Raw genomic sequence first — 21275 nt, forward strand, 5'->3', positions numbered from 1 at the left:
ACAAATGCTAATCCTTTGTAAACCTTTGATTCTCTGCTGTAAAACTCGTTTTTTGCAAATGTATGAACTGTTGAATTGATAGTTAACTCAGAAAACAAGTTTGTCTTTTATAGAGAACCAACTTATAACAGATATTTGAAAAACAGTTAAAGCTGTTATAAAATGAACAGATTGAAAATAAAATGAACAGATTTATTTTCAAAAAGCAGTTAGAGAATCTGTTAAGAGAGGTGACTTAGTCAACCATTCTGGTGCAGAGATAAAACTGAAAACGTTTAAGCTTGTCATGGCACCAGAGAGAAAAAGAATCTATTCATTTACAGATGAACAAATTTATTTTTTTCAAAACGAAAACAGAGAAAGTTTAACTATTTGAAACTCAGTCGTTTTGAAAGGTAGAAGACTTAGTCAAAATACCTGATGCACAAAATCTAATTTTCACAAGACATAGCCAAGGCATCAGTGTAAAAATGAATCTGTTTATTTAGAAAAGAACAGATTTATTTTTATGCAGTAAACGTGTTTTTGTGTAAAACATGTGAAAAACAGTTTAAGAAAACTTATGCTTGTTCTTATCACATGGCCAGTGGTTATGAGGTGAGTTACTCAGCAAAAAACCCACTCTTAGACAACCTCTAAGCACTACCTAAGACACACTTAAAGCAAAGCAAAATACAAATGAAATGTACATATAAGTCTTCATCAAACACTACACATAAGTCAACATCAAACACAATCTTGAAGGGGCAACAACCATCTTCCACAATCTCCCCCTGTTTGATGGAGACAAATCCCCATATCTAACCTCATAGCATTGTTGCTTTAAGTACCTGCACTGCACCAGACTTTAAACCAGAAAACAGCAATATTGCATAACATGCAGAATTTGTTTAAAGGTGCAGAGTCAACTCCCTGTTTCAGCTAGCATCACCTAGCATGGTGAGCTATTTTTCTCCCCCTTTGGATTCATCAAACAGCATATAAGCATAGGGAATACAGGGGTATAAGGCAGAAATTATAACCATAATAGTTCAGAAACAGAAAACCAAATTGTTCAACATTACAGAAACTTAAAAACTGATAAAGAAAGCATTAAAAGTAGAAAAACTACTGATCCTTGTAGTAAAGCTCTGCAAGTTGTGCCTGAACCCCTTCAATCTGATCATCAAGGTGTTGGAACCTTGCATGAGTAGTCTCAAAGTGTGCCCTTTGTTCTGCAGACATGACATCAAGACGGTACAGCACTTGCCCTTTGTATCATGTGTTTTAGTACAGCTTCGTGCAACTGTGGTTCTTCTTCATTTTTTGGTATCTCTGCTCTAACAATGCTATCATAATCTTCTGGATCACGTAATTTATCATTATCGTGTAAGATAACTAACATATGCACATGGGGTAGTCCATGTTTTTGGAATTCAGTCACATACATGTAACTTTTAACTTTTCCAATAAATCCTTTATCGATCACATCTTCCTTCAATTGTTCAAATTTTGCACGAAATAATCTTGTGAGCAAGTCAGGACGATCTTGTGGAGTTTGAAATTTTTTAAGTTCTGATGAAATTTCACTCCAAGAAGGATTGCATGTCATTGTAAAGAAAATATCAGGTTTACCATCATGAACAACAATTGTCATGCCATCTTCATATCGTTGGGTCAAGTCTCGACGACTACCAATAAATGATGATGGTAATATTGTCCTTTGTCCAACATTTCCTTGAATAAAAAAACACTATAAGTTTTGATATATTTATATGTAATAGATGTAGTATGTTACAAATATTATGTACCTGTGTGAGTTTTGTTGAAGATGGTTGTTGCCCCTTCAAGATTGTGTTTGATGTTGACTTATGTGTAGTGTTTGATGAAGACTTATATGTACATTTCATTTGTATTTTGCTTTGCTTTAAGTGTGTCTTAGGTAGTGCTTAGAGGTTGTCTAAGAGTGGGCTTTTTGCTGAGTAACTCACCTCATAACCACTGGCCATGTGATAAGAACAAGCATAAGTTTTCTTAAACTGTTTTTCACATGTTTTACACAAAAACACGTTTACTGCATAAAAATAAATATGTTCTTTTCTAAATAAACAGATTCATTTTTACACTGATGCCTTGGCTATGTCTTGTGAAAATTAGATTTTGTGCATCAGGTATTTTGACTAAGTCTTCTACCTTTCAAAACGACTGAGTTTCAAATAGTTAAACTTTCTCTGTTTTCGTTTTGAAAAAAACAAATTTGTTCATCTGTAAATGAATAGATTCTTTTTCTCTCTGGTGCCATGACAAGCTTAAACGTTTTCAGTTTTATCTCTGCACCAGAATGGTTGACTAAGTCACCTCTCTTAACAGATTCTCTAACTGCTTTTTGAAAATAAATCTGTTCATTTTATTTTCAATCTGTTCATTTTATAACAGCTTTAACTGTTTTTCAAATATCTGTTATAAGTTGGTTCTCTATAAAAGGCAAACTTGTTTTCTGAGTTAACTATCAATTCAACAGTTCATACATTTGCAAAAAACGAGTTTTACAGCAGAGAATCAAAGGTTTACAAAGGATTAGCATTTGTTCTTCAAAGATTTCGAAAATCACAAAGTGCTTGTTCTTGGTTTGGTTCCAAAAGCTTGGTGTGAGGTGCAGCTACTGTTCTAGCAATCTTGCCTACTGGTTTAAGGCTGATCTTTGTTACCTCAATCAGGTGTAGTCGTTTCACTTCTTATTACTTGTAATAGTTTGGTTGAATCCTCTTCTTGATAGGTGTTCTTGGAGAGTGGATGTGTGTGTGTGAGTGCTGAAATAGGTTTTTTTCAGCAAGAGTACCTAAGTTCTTGTAGGTTTCAAGAACAGTGGGAAGTGTACTTGATTGTACTGTGTGTTAGTGAATTCCACCTGTTGTTGGTGAAGACTGGATGTAGCTCAGGTTGAGTGAACCAGTATAATTGCTTGTGTTCATTCTCTCTCTCTCTCTGCAATTTCGTTTCTGCATAATTGATAAAACAGCAAAGAAATAAATCTGTTCAATTGAAAATAAATCTGTTCTTTCTGGGCACTGTGCATACTGTTCTTGATTTCTGAAAAAGGTGTTTGAATCTGATAAGAACATACATAATCTGCTAAAACCATTGGAACAGATTGACTGTGATAGGCTGTTCAAGAAACTGTCAATGCTACTAATTGAACCTTAAACAAATTGCTTAAAGTTGAAGCTTGCTGTTTTGTGATTCATTGTTCTTAATTTCTGGAAAATTTCTTGACATCAAGAAGAACACTCATAGTCTGTTAAAAGTCACTGGAACAGCTTGTTTGCAAAGGTCACTCTATTAACTAGCATGTTATCAACTGAACCTTAATCACTTGCTTGAAATTGAAGCTTGCTGTATTTGTGTTTCACTGTTTTTCAAATCTGATATTTGTGTGTGTGCTGCTGGAAATTCTCACTGCATAATCTTGTGATTAACCTTGCTGAATTAAAAGCTTTTCAAACAAAAACAGTGCTGAAATAAATCTGTTCATTTTAACATAAATCGATTTATTTTCTGTAAAACTGGGTTAAACACTGTTTCTGCGAAGAAGTTTTAAAAGGTCAATTCACCCCCCCTCTTGAACTTTGGCACTATTAAACCCAACAATTGGTATCAAGAGCTGGGACTTGTAGTTTAATCAAGTTTGTTTGTAAAAATGTCTGAGTTTAATGTGCTTTTTGCTGAGGGTTCTGCTGTAAATAGACCACCTATGTTTAATGGATTGAATTATGCATTTTGGAAAGCTAGAATGAGAATTTTTATGGAATCCATTGATGCATTAATTTGGGAAGTTGTGGTCAATGGACCTTATGTGCCAATGCAGATTGTCAAAGATGAACAAGTTGAAAAGCCAAGATCAGAGTGGAATGAGACTGAAAGGAGGAAGGCTCAGCATGATCTTGTGGCCAAGAATATCATAACTTCTGCATTGACAATTGACGAGTTCTTCAGAATATCTCAATGTAAGTCAGCAAAGGAGATGTGGGAAGTCTTAGAAGTGACTCATGAAGGGACTGAGGATGTAAAAAGGTCAAGGAAACATGCACTCATCCAAGAGTATGAGCTGTTCAGAATGCAACCCGGAGAGAACATTGCTGATGTGCAAAAAAGATTCACCCACATTGTGAATCACCTCACTGGCTTGGGAAAAGAATTTGATAGAGAGGAGCTCAACATAAAGATATTGAAGTGCCTCGACAGAAGCTGGCAACCAAAGGTGACAGCTATCTCTGAAAGCCGTGATCTGTCAAAATTGGGAACTACTGCACTGTTTGGAAAGCTGATGGAGCATGAGTTAGAGCTTAAAAGACTTAAAGAACAGGAAACAACAGAGAGAAAACCCAAAGGCTTGGCACTGAAAGCAACTGAATTGGATGAGATCAAGGAAGAAAAGGAAGATGCTGAAGATGATGATACAATCAACCTTCTTACAAAAAGATTCAGCAAATTTCTGAGGAAGAAAAGCAAAAATAGGAACCAGCAGAAAAGAAGGTATCCTAAACCCAATGATTTAAATTCCTCTAAATATACTTGCTTTGGATGTGGCAAAACAGGGCATATCAAAACAGATTGTCCAGACAATCAAACAAGGGACAAATCTGCCAGCAAGAAATTTGAAAGGAACAAAGGAAGAAGAGCCTACATCTCATGGGAGGAAAATGAAGTATCCTCAACTAGCAGCTCTTCAACAGAAGATGAGGAGAATAATTTGTGCTTCATGATGAAGGATGAGGAGTCAAGCTCTGAATCAGTAAGTAATTTTTCTGCTGATTCTGATAACTATGATGATTTGCTTGCTGCCTTCAAGGAAACACATGAGGAAGCCAATAGGCTAGCTGTAATATGCAATAAGCTGCAAAAGGTAAATAATGTGCTTGCACCTAAAGTAAAAACACTTGAGGAAGAATTGCATAAGGCCAAAACAGATTTGGTAAGCCTTGAACTGACTTGCTTGCATGCCTCTATTAAAAACTGTGAAAACTGCAAAAGATTGGAAAAACAAGTGGAATATTTGCTGAAAACCCTTTCCAATTTCACCAAGGGAAGAGAAAACCTTGAGTCTCTCCTTGGATCACGGAATGCTGTTTTCAATAAGAATGGACTTGGTTATATCCCTGGAAATACAACCAATGTCAAAAAGCTTTCAAGTTTTTTTGTTCCAGCAAAATCAGTTTTTTCAACTTTTAACAGTGGCAAAAAGGCATCTCATGTAACCTGTTTTTACTGCATGAAATCTGGTCATACATCTAGGTCTTGCATTGCTATAAGACATCTTGTGCCTAAGAACTTAGCTAAGTGGCTACCAAAGAGAAGGTGTTAATCTGTGCTGGACCCTATACTGAAAAGGGTACCATTTGTATATTTTTTATTCTGTTTTGCAGATTGGAAGCAAGAAGAACCAGTGGTACTTGGACAGTGGCTGTTCCAAGCATATGACTGGAGATCTTACAAAGTTCACCAGCCTAAAGCTCAAAGCAGAAGGACATGTGACCTATGGTGACAATAACCGAGGGAGAATTTTGGGCAGAGGAACTGTTGGAACAGGAAATTCAACAACCATTGAGAATGTGCTGTATGTAGAAGGACTTAAGCATAGTCTTCTCAGCATAAGTCAGCTTTGTGACAAAGGATACAAAGTGAATTTTGAGTCAAGTGGCTGCACAATCTCAAGTAATTCATCTAGTAAGGCACTGTTTACTGGTAAGAGAGTGAATAACATTTACTTGTTGAATATCATGGAAACTAACTCTTCAAATGAGTGTTTGCTGTCCAGAAGTGATGAGTCTTGGTTGTGGCACAGGAGGTTAGCTCACATACACACAAATCACTTGAATAAATTGAAATCTAAAGATTTAGTTTCTGGTTTACCTAACATTAAATTTCAGGATAACAGGCTTTGTGATGCTTGTGTAAAAGGTAAACAAATCAAATCCTCTTTCAAGTTAAAGGATATTGTCTCTACAAAAAATCCATTGGATGTGTTACATATGGACTTATTTGGTCCATCTAGAGTTGCTAGCTTGGCTGGAAATTTGTATGCTTTAGTTGTTGTGGATGATTACTCTAGATTTACATGGACTCTATTTCTTGCACATAAACATGATGCTTATTCTGCCTTTAAGAGATTAGCAAAAATTCTGGAAAATGAAAATGGTTGCTGCATTAAATCAATTCGAAGTGATCATGGGGGAGAGTTTCAAAATGCTAAGTTTGAGAGGTTCTGTGAGAAGCATGGGATTGCTCATACCTTTTCAGCCCCTAGGACACCCCAACAAAATGGTGTAGTTGAAAGGAAAAATAGATCACTAGAGGAACTTGCTAGAGCTATGTTAAATGAATCTAAGCTTCCTAAGTACTTTTGGGCTGATGCTGTTTATACTGCTGGTTATGTCTTAAATAGGACCTTAATAAGACCAATTCTTAAGAAAACCCCATATGAATTGTATAAGGGCAGAAAACCTAGTGTGAGTCACCTTAGAGTATTTGGGTGTAAATGTTTTGTATTGAATAATGGTAAAGAAAATCTTGGTAAGTTTGATGCTAAATCTGATGAAGGTGTGCACATTGGTTATGCTTTGAATGGTCATGCATATAGAGTCTTCAATAAACGGTTGCTCATAGTAGAAGAATCAATGCATGTTGTTTTTGATGAAACTGATCATAGTATATCTAAAGCTGCTGATGAACCTGACAGTAATGAATTTAAATCTGTTTTAAATCAAAATGAATCGATTCATTTTGATACTGCTGATACACATGCTATACAAGAATCTACTGCAGCTGCAGGTTTGCCAAAAGAGTGGAAAACCCCAAGAGATTTAACACTTGATAATGTAATTGGGAACATTGAGAAAGGAGTGTCAACTAGAAAATCCTTGAACAATTTCTGTGAAGCAATGGCCTTTGTATCTCAAGTTGAACCCAAGAATTTGAAAGAAGCTCTCAAGGACAGCAACTGGATTTTAGCTATGCAAGAGGAACTGAATCAGTTTGCTCTTAATGAGGTCTGGACTCTTGTTCCTAGAATACCAGAGATGAATGTAATTGGAACAAAATGGGTATTTAGAAACAAGATGGATGAGCATGGAGTGATCACCAGAAACAAGGCTAGGCTTGTAGCTAAAGGGTACAATCAAGAAGAAGGAATAGACTATGATGAGACATATGCACCAGTGGCTCGGTTAGAAGCTGTTAGACTGCTGCTTGCCTTTTCATGCATCAAAGGGTTCAAGCTATTTCAAATGGACGTGAAGAGTGCCTTTCTAAATGGCTATATAAATGAAGAAGTATTTGTTTCACAACCACCAGGTTTTGAAGACCATCAACATCCAGAATATGTGTTCAAACTCCAAAAGGCTCTCTATGGACTCAAGCAAGCTCCTAGGCAATGGTATGAGAGGCTAAGTGATTTTCTCACCTCTCAAGGCTATGACAGAGGCACATCAGATAAGACCTTGTTCATTAAGAAGAAAGGAGATGACTCAATTCTAGTCCAAGTATATGTGGATGACATCATTTTTGGATCAAACAATGGAGAATTGTGTGAAGTTTTCGTGAAAGTCATGAAGAGTGAGTTTGAAATGTCAATGATGGGTGAGTTGAACTACTTTCTAGGTTTGCAGGTCAAACAACTCAAGGATGGCATTTTCTTGAGTCAAGCTAAGTATTGCAAGGATTTGCTGAAGAAATTTGAAATGGACAAGTGTAAACCAATCAGCACACCCTTCTCAACAAGCTGTCATTTGGATCATGATGAAGCTGGAATTTCTGTTGATGAAACCAAATACAGAGGACTCATAGGATCACTGCTGTATCTTACTGCCAGCAGGCCAGATATAATGTTTGCAGTGTGCATGTGTGCAAGATTTCAATCTGCTCCTAAAGAATCACACTACAATGCTGTCAAAAGGATTTTGAAGTATTTGCAAGGAACTAAAGAAGTTGGCTTGTGGTATCCAGGTAACATTTCATTAAGCTTAACTGGGTATTCTGATTCAGATTTTGCAGGTTGCAAAATTGATAGGAAGAGCACAAGTGGAACCTGTCATTTGCTTGGATCAAGCTTGATCTCATGGCAATGCAAAAAGCAGGCTTGTGTAGCACTTTCCACTGCTGAAGCAGAATACATTGCAGCAGGGAGTTGCTGTGCTCAAACTATATGGCTAAGACAACAATTGAATGATTTTGGTATCTTACTTAACCATATACCTCTGCTGTGTGATAATACAAGTGCAATCAACTTAACCAAAAATCCTGTCATGCATTCAAGAACCAAACACATTGAAATAAGGCATCATTTTCTAAGGGAACACATATCTAATGGAACATGTGATATTAAGTTCATTGGTACTGATTTACAACTTGCTGATTTGTTCACAAAACCATTAGCCAAAGATAGGTTTAATTTTCTGCTTAATGAATTGGGTATTATAAATGTCAATTGTACCTAGCAGTGAAAAATTAAATCTGTTTATTCGCAATTAAATGTGTTTATTTTCTGCACTGATATGCATTGATGACTAGGAAAGAGAAATTCTGATCTTTGACTGCTTGACTGATTTAGTGGGCATTAACCTCTGTACCTTTGACGGTTTTGGTCATGGTTATGTAACCGATTTGATGGTTTGGGTGCTCAATAAGAATTTGAGTGTATGCATCGTGACCCTAAAGATTTGGTGCATATTTTCAAAGATTCTCTGCACAAATTCAGAAGCATAAAATCTTCATGCATATCCACTCATAACTGCCATATCAATCCATTTATTCTGCTATAAATCTGTGTGAATACTTGCTACCCACATTGGCCATTCTCTTTCTATTCTCACCATTTGAAATCAAGAAAAGAATTCAGGTTACCATGGCTTCGTCTTCAAGACAAAAACAGAAAGGCAAGGGAAAGCAAACCACTTCTCAAGGTGTGTTAGAAGGATGGTTCGCTGGAAATGAAGAAGGCATCAATGCCTACATTCATGAAACAAGCAGGAAGCAGATCAACATACCCAAGGTGCTGGATTTCAACTGGCTGAAATCTGAAAAATTGGTAGAAACAAGGGCTGTGTTGAAGCACCAGAAACTGAAAAAGATGCTGGAATTAACGGGTAATGTCTATCCTGACTTGGTTAAGGTGTTTTATACTAACCTCACATTGGATGGCAAGAATGTTGTCTCTTATGTGAAAGGGACAAAGATGAAGATCACAAGTGAGGTGTGGAATTCTGTGGTTGGAATAAAATATACTGGACTGAAAGTAGGGAAAGGAAATACCAGTGGAATTTCAGAATTCAACAAGCTGCAATATTACAAAAGTTGCATGAGGAATCCTACAGAGAGCATAAACAGATTCCATGCAGGGCATTTGAACCTCACTCCACGTCTAGTTGCATACATCATAGCATGGCAACTGATTCCAAGAGGGACAAACCATGCTGTCTTACATGAAGAGGATCTCATTCTCCTATATTGCATCATGAACCAGATTAAGGTAAACTGGGTGTTCATTGTCAATGAACACATGCTCAAGTCAAAAAGGTTGGCTGATTACAGATTTCCCTATGTTATTCTTGTTTCCAAATTAATTGATTACTTTGGTGTTGATGTTACAAATGAGAGAAATGACCCTATCAAAGCTGTAAGTGAGATTGATACTTCAACTCTCACCAAAATGGGTTTTCACAAAATTGAAAACAAGTGGGTGGTTCTCAAGGAGAAGGACACTCAAGCAGAACATGAGGATGAGGATGAAGCTGTTGCTATGGATGATGACTCACCTGCTGCCCAATCTGAACATGAGGAAGTTGCTGCAAATGCCATAGTTGCCTATCAAAGTCCAGAATACCGTGGAGAACCAATGTCTATGTTTGAGAGGTAAGTGTTGTACCGTCTTGATGTCATGTCTGTAGAACAAAGGGCACACTTTGAGACTACTCATGCAAGGTTCCAACACCTTGATGATCAGATTGAAGGGGTTCAGGCACAACTTGCAGAGCTTTACTACAAGGATCAGTAGTTTTCTACTTTTAATGCTTTCTTTATCAGTTTTTAAGTTTCTGTAATGTTGAACAATTTGGTTTTCTGTTTCTGAACTATTATGGTTATAATTTCTGCCTTATACCCCTGTATTCCCTATGCTTATATGCTGTTTGATGAATCCAAAGGGGGAGAAAAATAGCTCACCATGCTAGGTGATGCTAGCTGAAACAGGGAGTTGACTCTGCAGCTTTAAACAAATTCTGCATGTTATGCAATATTGCTGTTTTCTGGTTTAAAGTCTGGTGCAGTGCAGGTACTTAAAGCAACAATGCTATGAGGTTAGATATGGGGATTTGTCTCCATCAAACAGGGGGAGATTGTTGAAGATGGTTGTTGCCCCTTCAAGATTGTGTTTGATGTTGACTTATGTGTAGTGTTTGATGAAGACTTATATGTACATTTCATTTGTATTTTGCTTTGCTTTAAGTGTGTCTTAGGTAGTGCTTAGAGGTTGTCTAAGAGTGGGCTTTTTGCTGAGTAACTCACCTCATAACCACTGGCCATGTGATAAGAACAAGCATAAGTTTTCTTAAACTGTTTTTCACATGTTTTACACAAAAACACGTTTACTGCATAAAAATAAATCTGTTCTTTTCTAAATAAACAGATTCATTTTTACACTGATGCCTTGGCTATGTCTTGTGAAAATTAGATTTTGTGCATCAGGTATTTTGACTAAGTCTTCTACCTTTCAAAACGACTGAGTTTCAAATAGTTAAACTTTCTCTGTTTTCGTTTTGAAAAAAACAAATTTGTTCATCTGTAAATGAATAGATTCTTTTTCTCTCTGGTGCCATGACAAGCTTAAACGTTTTCAGTTTTATCTCTGCACCAGAATGGTTGACTAAGTCACCTCTCTTAACAGATTCTCTAACTGCTTTTTGAAAATAAATCTGTTCATTTTATTTTCAATCTGTTCATTTTATAACAGCTTTAACTGTTTTTCAAATATCTGTTATAAGTTGGTTCTCTATAAAAGGCAAACTTGTTTTCTGAGTTAACTATCAATTCAACAGTTCATACATTTGCAAAAAACGAGTTTTACAGCAGAGAATCAAAGGTTTACAAAGGATTAGCATTTGTTCTTCAAAGATTTCGAAAATCACAAAGTGCTTGTTCTTGGTTTGGTTCCAAAAGCTTGGTGTGAGGTGCAGCTACTGTTCTAGCAATCTTGCCTACTGGTTTAAGGCTGATCTTTGTTACCTCAATCAGGTGTAGTCGTTTCACTTCTTATTACTTGTAATAGTTTGGTTGAATCCTCTTCTTGATAGGTGTTCTTGGAGAGTGGATGTGTGTGTGTGAGTGCTGAAATAGGTTTTTTTCAGCAAGAGTACCTAAGTTCTTGTAGGTTTCAAGAACAGTGGGAAGTGTACTTGATTGTACTGTGTGTTAGTGAATTCCACCTGTTGTTGGTGAAGACTGGATGTAGCTCAGGTTGAGTGAACCAGTATAATTGCTTGTGTTCATTCTCTCTCTCTCTCTGCAATTTCGTTTCTGCATAATTGATAAAACAGCAAAGAAATAAATCTGTTCAATTGAAAATAAATCTGTTCTTTCTAGGCACTGTGCATACTGTTCTTGATTTCTGAAAAAGGTGTTTGAATCTGATAAGAACATACATAATCTGCTAAAACCATTGGAACAGATTGACTGTGATAGGCTGTTCAAGAAACTGTCAATGCTACTAATTGAACCTTAAACAAATTGCTTAAAGTTGAAGCTTGCTGTTTTGTGATTCATTGTTCTTAATTTCTGGAAAATTTCTTGACATCAAGAAGAACACTCATAGTCTGTTAAAAGTCACTGGAACAGCTTGTTTGCAAAGGTCACTCTATTAACTAGCATGTTATCAACTGAACCTTAATCACTTGCTTGAAATTGAAGCTTGCTGTATTTGTGTTTCACTGTTTTTCAAATCTGATATTTGTGTGTGTGCTGCTGGAAATTCTCACTGCATAATCTTGTGATTAACCTTGCTGAATTAAAAGCTTTTCAAACAAAAACAGTGTTGAAATAAATCTGTTCATTTTAACATAAATCGATTTATTTTCTGTAAAACTGGGTTAAACACTGTTTCTGCGAAGAAGTTTTAAAAGGTCAATTCACCCCCCCTCTTGAACTTTGGCACTATTAAACCCAACAAGTTTGTCCTTCGTGCAAAGCATCTTGCAAACCTTGATACACTTCAGCACGAATATTATTTTGATGATTTCGAATTCATCGTAACCTTCCTGCTTCAATCTTGACATAGTTGTCTACAACATATTGTTGTAAAAGTCGTCCCGCTTGTAATATTGTAGATTGATCATTGGGTCGAATCTACATTGAAGTAATCATGTATGTGTATTAATTTTATGATACCACATTGATAAGTAAATTGTTGGAAATGATATATATAATTGTGTTGGAAGTTACCTAAACCATGTAGCTATAATATTCTCGGCATGAGATACTTTGGGCATTAAGATTTTTTGTGTTGAAATCCCAACCATATGTTCCAAAAGGAAATAATAGTGGATATTGTAAAGGGTCATAATATCCCACAGTTTCTTGAATGTTTATTAAGTTCCCATCATGACTTACAACTTTAATGTCTCGTCCACATGCCATTGATTCTGTGTCCCCAGTAACAATAATTGCTGCCACTTGAGATGCAGTTGGAAGATTATATTGTGGTTGATTGGCAGGACGCTCTTTAATGACTAAAGTACATTCATGAATATTTTGTTCTTGAGCAAGTTGTCTAAATACATGCACAAATGAATTGCACTGATGTAGTATTTGTTGTAACTTATTAACAATGGTTTGATGAAGATGAGGAGTTTCCAACATGAGGAGTTAAATGCGGATACACAAAATGACAAATAAAATAATAAGATAGAAAGATAGAGATAAAATTAAAATAAAATAAGATGGTAGTTAAGAGGGAAATTCCCTATATATAGGTATAGATAATATATGTATAAATTATATTAATAATAATATATATAAATTATATTAATAATAATAAGTGTATAATTGATATCGGACAGTGAAGTGATGAATATGAAATTAGGAAAACTGCAATTCGTTTTCTTAGTCTCACATTAAAAATTTATAAATTGTTCTAGGCACTTTGTAATATGTTCGTTAGAGCTTAAATCTGAAAACAATTATTACTTTTTTAAAAGTTGAAAAAATGAATGATTATTTCTTTAAAATAATCGAAATTTGCGGTCAATTTCTTGAATGATATCTAAAAGGACAATGATATTTTAATATTCTAATTTTTTTCACACTTTTTTGACAACCAATAATATTATTATTTTATTTTAATTTTTTTATTAATTTTAATATTAGTTAAATATAATATTTTAACCAATAATATTATTATTTTATTTTAATTTTTTTATTAGTTAAATACAATATTTTAACCAATAATAGTATTATTTTATTTCAAAATTTAATGTAATATATTTTTTATTAGTTAAATATAATATTTAATTATTAAAAAGAGGTGTAAAGTAGAAGATATAAAAAGAAAGGAATGTGGAACAAACATTATTCATTCTAAAAATAAACTGCAAGGAAATCAACATCCATATGTAAATACGTTAAACTCGATGCTTGGAAACATAGTGCTTATTTAATTTGTAATGTACATAAAGAACGGTGAGACCAAAGCCAATAAGGTCAGAAAATAAAAAAAGATGACATGCTCCTTCCTAAGATTTGGAAGCATGCATTGACATTTATTCACCTTATGCTGAATTTAAACTTATAAAACTCAAGTACTTCAAATTTCCTTTATGACAAGACCTTGCTTATGAAAAACCTTTATGTTAGTTTGATAGTTTGCTTGAAATTGAAGTTCCGCCCCTTCGAAATGGTTGATCAAATTATGTGAAGATGCTTCGTTTATAATCCCTCGTCCATGATCATATTCAGAAAGAGGATCTTAATGCTGATGCTCAAGGAGTGGCCACATTTTCCTTTGCAAGAGGAGCAATCTCATCACCTTCAATTCCAGCTTCACTGCGACCAACGTCTAGGCTAAACAGCACTTTTTCCCATTGTTTGGCTGGTCCCTGTATCATAATCATCCCAATGATCAGATAAACAGAATTTGCCTCAATGTAGCATTTTTTTTCAGTATGCTATGAAATAAACAAACGTTTCACATATGCTTACCTTCCATGAAAAGTCTTGGGCCATGCAGTTCTGGATAATCTTTTCCATGGCTACGGTACCATATGTTCCAAGGGCTCTCCTTACGGTAGTTGCTATCTTTTCCACATCAGCAGGATCAATAGCTTCACACTACAGAAAAACCACAGTAGCAATCTTTCAGATTCGCTCCTATATCAAATAAAAAACAAGACAAGACTATTTTTCTACTCTACTTACGTCTACGTTAAATGCACCCATGTGGAATCCAGTAAACCCTTCTTGAACGGTATCAACGAGTCCACCAGTGGAAGAAACTATTGGCACCTGTTGCAAACATTTATTGTTTAGAGTCAAAATATGTTGTCCCGGAACACCAAGGCGTAGAGGAGAAGGAAATAGAGAAAAAGAGGCCAATAGTCTCTACCGTTCCATATGGCATAGAATGCAACTGAACTAGACCACAGGGTTCAAATCTACTTGGGATCATTATGAAGTCAGATCCAGCAATTATCTTGTGAGCCAAGGGACCATCGAATTTTGCTATGCCTCTGGCCTTCTCCGGATTAATTTCCTCTAGTTGCTCAATCTGCTTCTCCATGCTCTTTTTGCCAGTTCCCTGAAGAAGAAAAGGGATTGAACCATGAGCTTAACTTTTATCTTTTAGCGGTACTAGTAATACGGATTAATGCAACAACAATGATCGAATCAAGACACTTACAAGAATTATGATCTGAACATTCTGGTCAATGAACTTTGGGATGGCTTCCACAAGAATATCTGAACCTTTCTGCTCTTCAAGCCTACCAATGAAGCCTATCAGAGGGATATCCCTGTTTACAGGTAAGCCAACCTCTGCCTGAAGGGCCTCTTTCAGCAGGAATTTTGCTTCCTTGACCTAAGAATGACAATTTGATAAGGACGTGCTAATTTATATGGACCATAATTCCATATCTAGTAACAGGGAGGATAACACTTACACTTGTTGTATCGAAGTGTATATCTATGAATTTATCAGTTTTTGGACTCCACTCCCGAATATCCATGCCATTCACGATACCGGCAACGCCAGTTTTGCGAATTATGTTGTCCAATTCTACACCTCTATCCTCTCCGGAAACAAGTTCCTTGGCATAATATGGACTTACAGTGAGCACTAGGTCCGATTCTAATATTGCAGCTTTCATCCAGTTAATTTTCCTTCCCCTCACAGGCTTAAGATGCCTGGAAATGAAACATAAGAAATATTAACATGGTTGGATGTGTAGAAGTCAAGTGTATAAATAAAATAATAAATTTTGGAAATGTTGTAAGTTTTTTCGGAACAGAGAACGGTGTGTTACCCATCAGTAAAGTCAAAAGCGCTCCTGTATTCATTAGGTAAATTGAGAAGAGGGAAGTCTTCAAAGGGATGCCTACCCTGGTAGGATATGTTATGAATACAAAATGCAACCTGCCATGATGTGCCAAGGAAAGTCAGTTTCCCTGGAAAGAATGAATGGTGATTCATGATGAAGACAAGCGTGCAGAAAGTAAATAAATCCTCACCTTTGTGTTTCTATAAACCCCCCTGGTCTGGTACATTGATTTCAAGTAGCACGGAAGAAGAGCAGTGTGCCAATCATTGGCAACAAAGATCACATCTTCACCTGCCGGAAGACAGAAAAGGCTTGTAAACTAAATTTAAAGGTTTTCCTTAACCGAATATTGAAGATCAAGGAATAAACCAGAGAGCCGTACCATATGGTCCCGAGAAATATTTGTTGCTGTTTAAGTTCAAAACCCTTGGTGCCTCAAGGGCAGCCTGAAAGTTGTTGAACACACTGATAACGTCATATCCAGAGTCAACAAATATTAAAGTCAATTCAAATCTATGCTCTAATAAATGTAATCAGCGATGATGACGAATTAAAACTGCAAATGGCCGTTGAAGGTAGTCGACAATGTTACATGTCTTAAGACAAGTTACCATTGCATTGAGAAATTAAATCAATTCAAACAAAAGGAGCATGTGTAGATATGATTCAGACAATTCGTGTGTTAGCTGTCAGGGAAGCTAATTACCACGGTAATATTATTTATGAGCTATAGGCTATGTACTCTATGATTAAGAAAAAATTATGCAGGTTAAACTACACGTGAAGTTACCTGGCATAACAAGCTGTATCTAAGTTGGTTATCTTCATAATCCACTCCAGCACTAGGGCCGTAGAGTTTTGAACCGGTCTTGCCCCACACCTTTTAAAATCAAAATGCAAGAAAAATATTTAGTTTAATTTGAAGCTGTTATAGTGTCTTGAATCCTATAAATATTGTTTTGTGTGAAATTGTTCATGCCAATCAAAGTTTATAACCTTCTCAAGGAAACATGGGTGGTCTACAAAAACACGATCAACACCTTGCTTGTAGCAGTGAAAAAAACGGACAGTTTCTATTCTATCAGCAACTTTGACCTACGAAAACAAAAGAATGAAACAGTAATCATTAACCAAGAGTTACATAGATTTGTACAGATACATGACGAGAACAAGAAAAGTTACCTCCACGGTAACATTAGTGTCCCATGCATCCTTGTATTGGTCGTAACGCGGTGACACTGTCATAACACGGTGTCCATGTTCCTTATCAAATAGCACAAAACAGGGTTAAAATCATAATTTATACCAATATAAAATTTTAATATTTTAAACCTCAAAACTACTATTATATTCAATATATACAACAATGAAAAATAATAGAAATAAACTATTCACCCACTTAAAATAACTAGACATATCACTACTTTATAATTATACTCTTTCATGAAAATCTGTAAATTATATTGTTTTTTCTAACATTATTTCCATTCAAACTATAAATTACACATCAAATATAAAAAATAATAATACATATACTTATATTTAATAATATGCAATCTAGCTTAGGAATAAAACAATTAAAACAGGTAAGAGAAATAAATCAATAATCCACTTACGGCCAAAGCTGATGGAAGTCCTCCGAGAACATCACCGAGGCCCCCAGTTTTACTCCAAGGTGCAACCTCAGCCCCAACAAAGATCAAGTTCATCCCGCACTCGATCTTCTCCAAAACCTTCTCACGCCCACTTTTGCTACTCTTCGCAGCCAAAGAGCTTCCCATTTTGCTCGCATGCGTGCTTCGCACGAGTACCTTGTTCAGAGATCTCAACCCATCGTATTTCAATTCATGACGGTTCAGGCTCATCTGACCCGAAGATTTCACTTTTGTCTCTGTACTCCACGCGCCTTTTGACGCCACGCACGATGCCATCGATACCGTTGCCATGCTTATACCTTCTGCATGCAACACCAAACTTTCACCATTCACAGCGATAACAATGGCAGTGACTAATCTAATAAAGTAAAGCAATATATAACAATAATACACCGTTATAGCTTTGCAGTATTTTGAGAAAATGCTTAAGATCTAAACAATTGAATATAATGTATGGTAGGGGTAGAGAAAATTAGTGTAAAACATGAACGAAGGAGATTCTAGTTTGTTAAAAGAGAAAGCTAGAGTGACTCACCGGTGACGGAGGAGTTGTGAGGAACAGTTGCAGGGAGTGAAGGTGAATTGAAAGCAAAGAGTGTGTTTGGATTGAAGGAAGAAGATGTGAGTAGCGGTATTTGTAGCAGTGCGGAGCCTCTCCTTGGCCAACAGTGTAGCGACGCGTGGAAGTCAGTGAGAAATTTGATGCTTACGCACCGCGAGAAATAGCATTTTAAGGTAAGAAGTTGGGTCCAGCACAGGTGAGAAATAGCATTTTAAGGTAAGAAAATGGTAATTAATAGGGATTTTTTCCAGGGTTGAAGCACACGTAGGTTGGGTTGCTGCTGATTTTGTAACTAAAACCAAAACATACATGAGTTTTAAGACACGTATGAGCCAGGTGTGTAGCATAGTGAAGAATGTGTCGCTTCAACATCTAGTGGCTGTTGAATTATTATTTGTTGAATGAACCAACGGCTTTCATTTTCTCTTTCGGACATACAAATAATAATTCCCATGGAAGTGAAAGGGGATTTCGATTTCGATTTCGCCCAGAAAAGGAATCCAAAAAGGGTGCAGAAAGAAAGTACCAAAAAAAGTCTCACTGTGATACAGATTCATTGGCTATGAAACAAAAAATTGATGAGGCCCACATCTCTTGGAACTGAAGAGCATGCAGTATAGAGAATCTCTGCATCAAGGCTTATCATTTAATTTATTAAATGAACTAGATATATTTTTTACGCATCTCATTTTTTTTTAATTTCATTAAGCTATAAACAGCTTTTTAAAATAATCTATTCAATAAAATTTAATTTTTATTATTTTATCTCTTACGATAAAACCTTAATGTCTATTTATATTTTTAGGATAATTTATTACTGTTATTTTATAGACATTTTCTTTAAAATTATTGATTCAATGTTATACTTGTTTATTATTTCTCTAATAGAATATTTATTTATTGCGAAATGATAATTACTTTAAGCATTCACTCAATCTTATCAAATATAGCTCATATGAATAAAGTTTCTTTTATCATTGAAATTATTTTAGCCCACACTTAAGGAATTTGTTTTATTTTATAAGCTTGTGGTTAATGTTTAAAACATTTATTTTGAGTCGTTATCATTTCAATTTTTTGTAAATATTACAAGTTTTTCAGCTTTCTATTTAAGCATATAAAGTCAAATAAATTTATATATAGTAAGACGCTTCTAAGATTAAATAATTGGATAAGAATAACAAAAATATCTGCACTCTAAATGATGACACGAAGAGGTTGGTATCATATGACACAAATTAATATGTTACAACCTAGTAGATTGAAATTTGCTTGAAGTATACTACCTATAAGAAAAAATCTGTTTTTATTTTTATTTTTATTGAATTAGAATTTTAGTTTTATTCCTTATAAAACATTTTCTTTTATTTTCATTTCTCAAAATTTTCAAATCACTTTCTTTAATCCTTAATATTTATTTTAAGATGAATAAATTAAAATTAGTGTATGAATCATACGAGTTTTTGGTTAAGTATAACATTTTAACATTATATTACACCACAAATGTGTTTTATTTCAAATTGTCAATCAATATTTTCTTCAATACATAAAGAAATAATTAATTAGTGTTATATAATATTGTAAATTAAAAGTAATTATTTTCAATTTAAATAACTATATAAATATAAAGCTAAAATTAAAATTTACTAAATAAAAATATTTAATGTATGACTTAATCATCATTTGAAAAGTAAAGATGGTAGAAAAATATTTTTGACGTAACTTTTATATATTCTTATGGAAAATTTTCCACATTTTCAATCAATAGAAATATTATAATAATTTTTGAGATAATAGATTTCAAACTAATCAACAAAATTATATACAACAGATTATGAATATATTATATTGTAGTAAAATTGATTTATAACACAATGTTATAATGTTAATTATTTTCAATTTTACATAATAATAATTTTGGTAATAATGATTTTCATGAAAAATGATAACAAAATAGTAGTAATAAGGGTAATAGTTGATATGACAATGATAATATTACTAATGAACACGGAAAATGATTGTTTATAAGAATAAGTTCGTCATTGTGGGAGTACATATCTTTTAATGCAATTTAATAAAATCAAATGTACTCTTTCAGCAAATGAACGGTGGAAGACGAAACAATAAAATGGCATCAGTTTTTTTTTTTATTAATTTGTATTTTAATTTTTTAATTCACACGAGATTTAAAATGTTTTTGGTACCTTTTATAACTCTTGGTTATTATAAAAAAAATAACAACATATAACTAAATTATTTCAATACATGATGATTTCTGTTGTTGTAGTAATTTATGTATATATTTAACTTAAGGTTATGGTCATATTTTTTAAAATTGCATCAAACTTTAATTAAATACTCCTCAATTCCACACGTTCTACAAAAACTATTTTAAATTAATTATACTTTAAAAGAATTAATGGTGCATTAAATAATTTTCGGAATTATATTTAATTAGTAACTAAAATTTAATGTTCTCATTTGTCACAAAATTATCATTTAAAATTTTGAAATGTATATTGGAAAATAATTATATGAAAAATAAAAAATAATTACGAGATGAACAAGTATGTATATATATATATATATATATATATATATATATATATATATATATATATATATATATATATATATATATATGAATTAGAATAATTGATGGCAAATTCATGAAGCTCTTCTTGGAATGATGTGAAAAATGGTGCGGAAGTTATGGATGTAAATGTGCAAGATCCTCCTAGGAGCTATGGTGATCTTGAAGGTGCATGATGTGTATGGAAAGAGGGAGGTTCGGCCAGCCCTATGGTAGGTGATGAAGGTGAAGATTAGATCCTAGAAACTAGGGAAAAGCAAAGTATGACACAATATTGGCAGCATAACTTTACTCTAATTAATCTTGCAAATACAAGTGATAGGCATCTCCTTTTATAGGCTAAGGAGGCCGTAATTCTTAAGCTAAGTGCAAATGAAATGCTAGCTAAATGTAATGTAAATGTGAAGCACATGGGTGCACATGGCACATGGGTGCACATGGTCCTTTATTAATAAAGGCTTCTAGAAACCTTTAGCTAATCAAGGTTAATGTTTCCTTAATTCTAATGTGCAGAAAATTAAACAATTGTCCACATGGTTATGCTATTTACACCTCATTTAAAGCTAAACTACACTTGATGGGCCTTCACGGAATATGTGCTATTAGGCCTTTTCCCATTCATAGCTTGATCCAAGTCTTCTTGTTCTAGACGCTCCTAGCTTGATCTTAGATGCTCCTAGCTTGGTCTTAGAGGCTTGGCTTGGGTCTAGACGCTATTGGCTTGGGGTCTAGACGCTCTTGACTTGGCTCTTGCCTTTCATGGAAGGTTGTGCGGCCCTCTTCCATCAATAATTGTGTAATATTTATTTGTGAAATGGACTAATGATTTTTTCTTTGGGTTAAGGAGGTGGACTTTTAATTGAAGACATTCGGAAGAGGTGAGGAAGAGGTGAAAATTGTGGATCAGTGTG

At 34.6% G+C, this 21275-nt stretch overlaps 2 protein-coding genes across 3 annotated transcripts; both read right to left on the reverse strand.

Annotated features, from left to right (window-relative positions):
* Window positions 1-1228: 1228 nt before the first annotated feature.
* On the reverse strand, window positions 1229-1636 carry LOC150025826 (uncharacterized). Its single transcript, XM_090304760.1, has one exon. The coding sequence runs from the start codon at window positions 1634-1636 to the stop codon at window positions 1229-1231; it is 408 nt and encodes a 135-aa protein (XP_090160886.1).
* Window positions 1637-13635: 11999 nt separating this feature from the next.
* Window positions 13636-18031, reverse strand: LOC137817213 (granule-bound starch synthase 1, chloroplastic/amyloplastic). Of its 2 annotated transcripts, none has more exons than XM_090305059.1 (14): window positions 17745-18031; window positions 17171-17511; window positions 16737-16817; window positions 16551-16649; window positions 16345-16434; window positions 15937-16000; window positions 15745-15845; window positions 15540-15649; window positions 15177-15420; window positions 14918-15094; window positions 14624-14815; window positions 14437-14523; window positions 14221-14349; window positions 13636-14117 (listed from the first exon to the last, which is right to left on the reverse strand). In XM_090305059.1, exons 2-14 carry the CDS (start codon window positions 17498-17500, stop codon window positions 14001-14003), a joined length of 1821 nt encoding a protein of 606 aa, XP_090161185.1. In that variant the 5' UTR covers window positions 17501-17511; window positions 17745-18031; the 3' UTR covers window positions 13636-14000. The 2 variants fall into 2 exon arrangements, with proteins under 2 accessions (XP_090161185.1, XP_090161184.1); XM_090305058.1 differs by having other exon boundaries at window positions 17171-17508; window positions 17745-17940.
* Window positions 18032-21275: the final 3244 nt, after the last annotated feature.

This window comes from Phaseolus vulgaris, chromosome 7 (assembly GCF_051622355.1).
Source record: "Phaseolus vulgaris cultivar YP4 chromosome 7, ASM5162235v1, whole genome shotgun sequence".
NCBI lineage: Eukaryota > Viridiplantae > Streptophyta > Magnoliopsida > Fabales > Fabaceae > Phaseolus > Phaseolus vulgaris.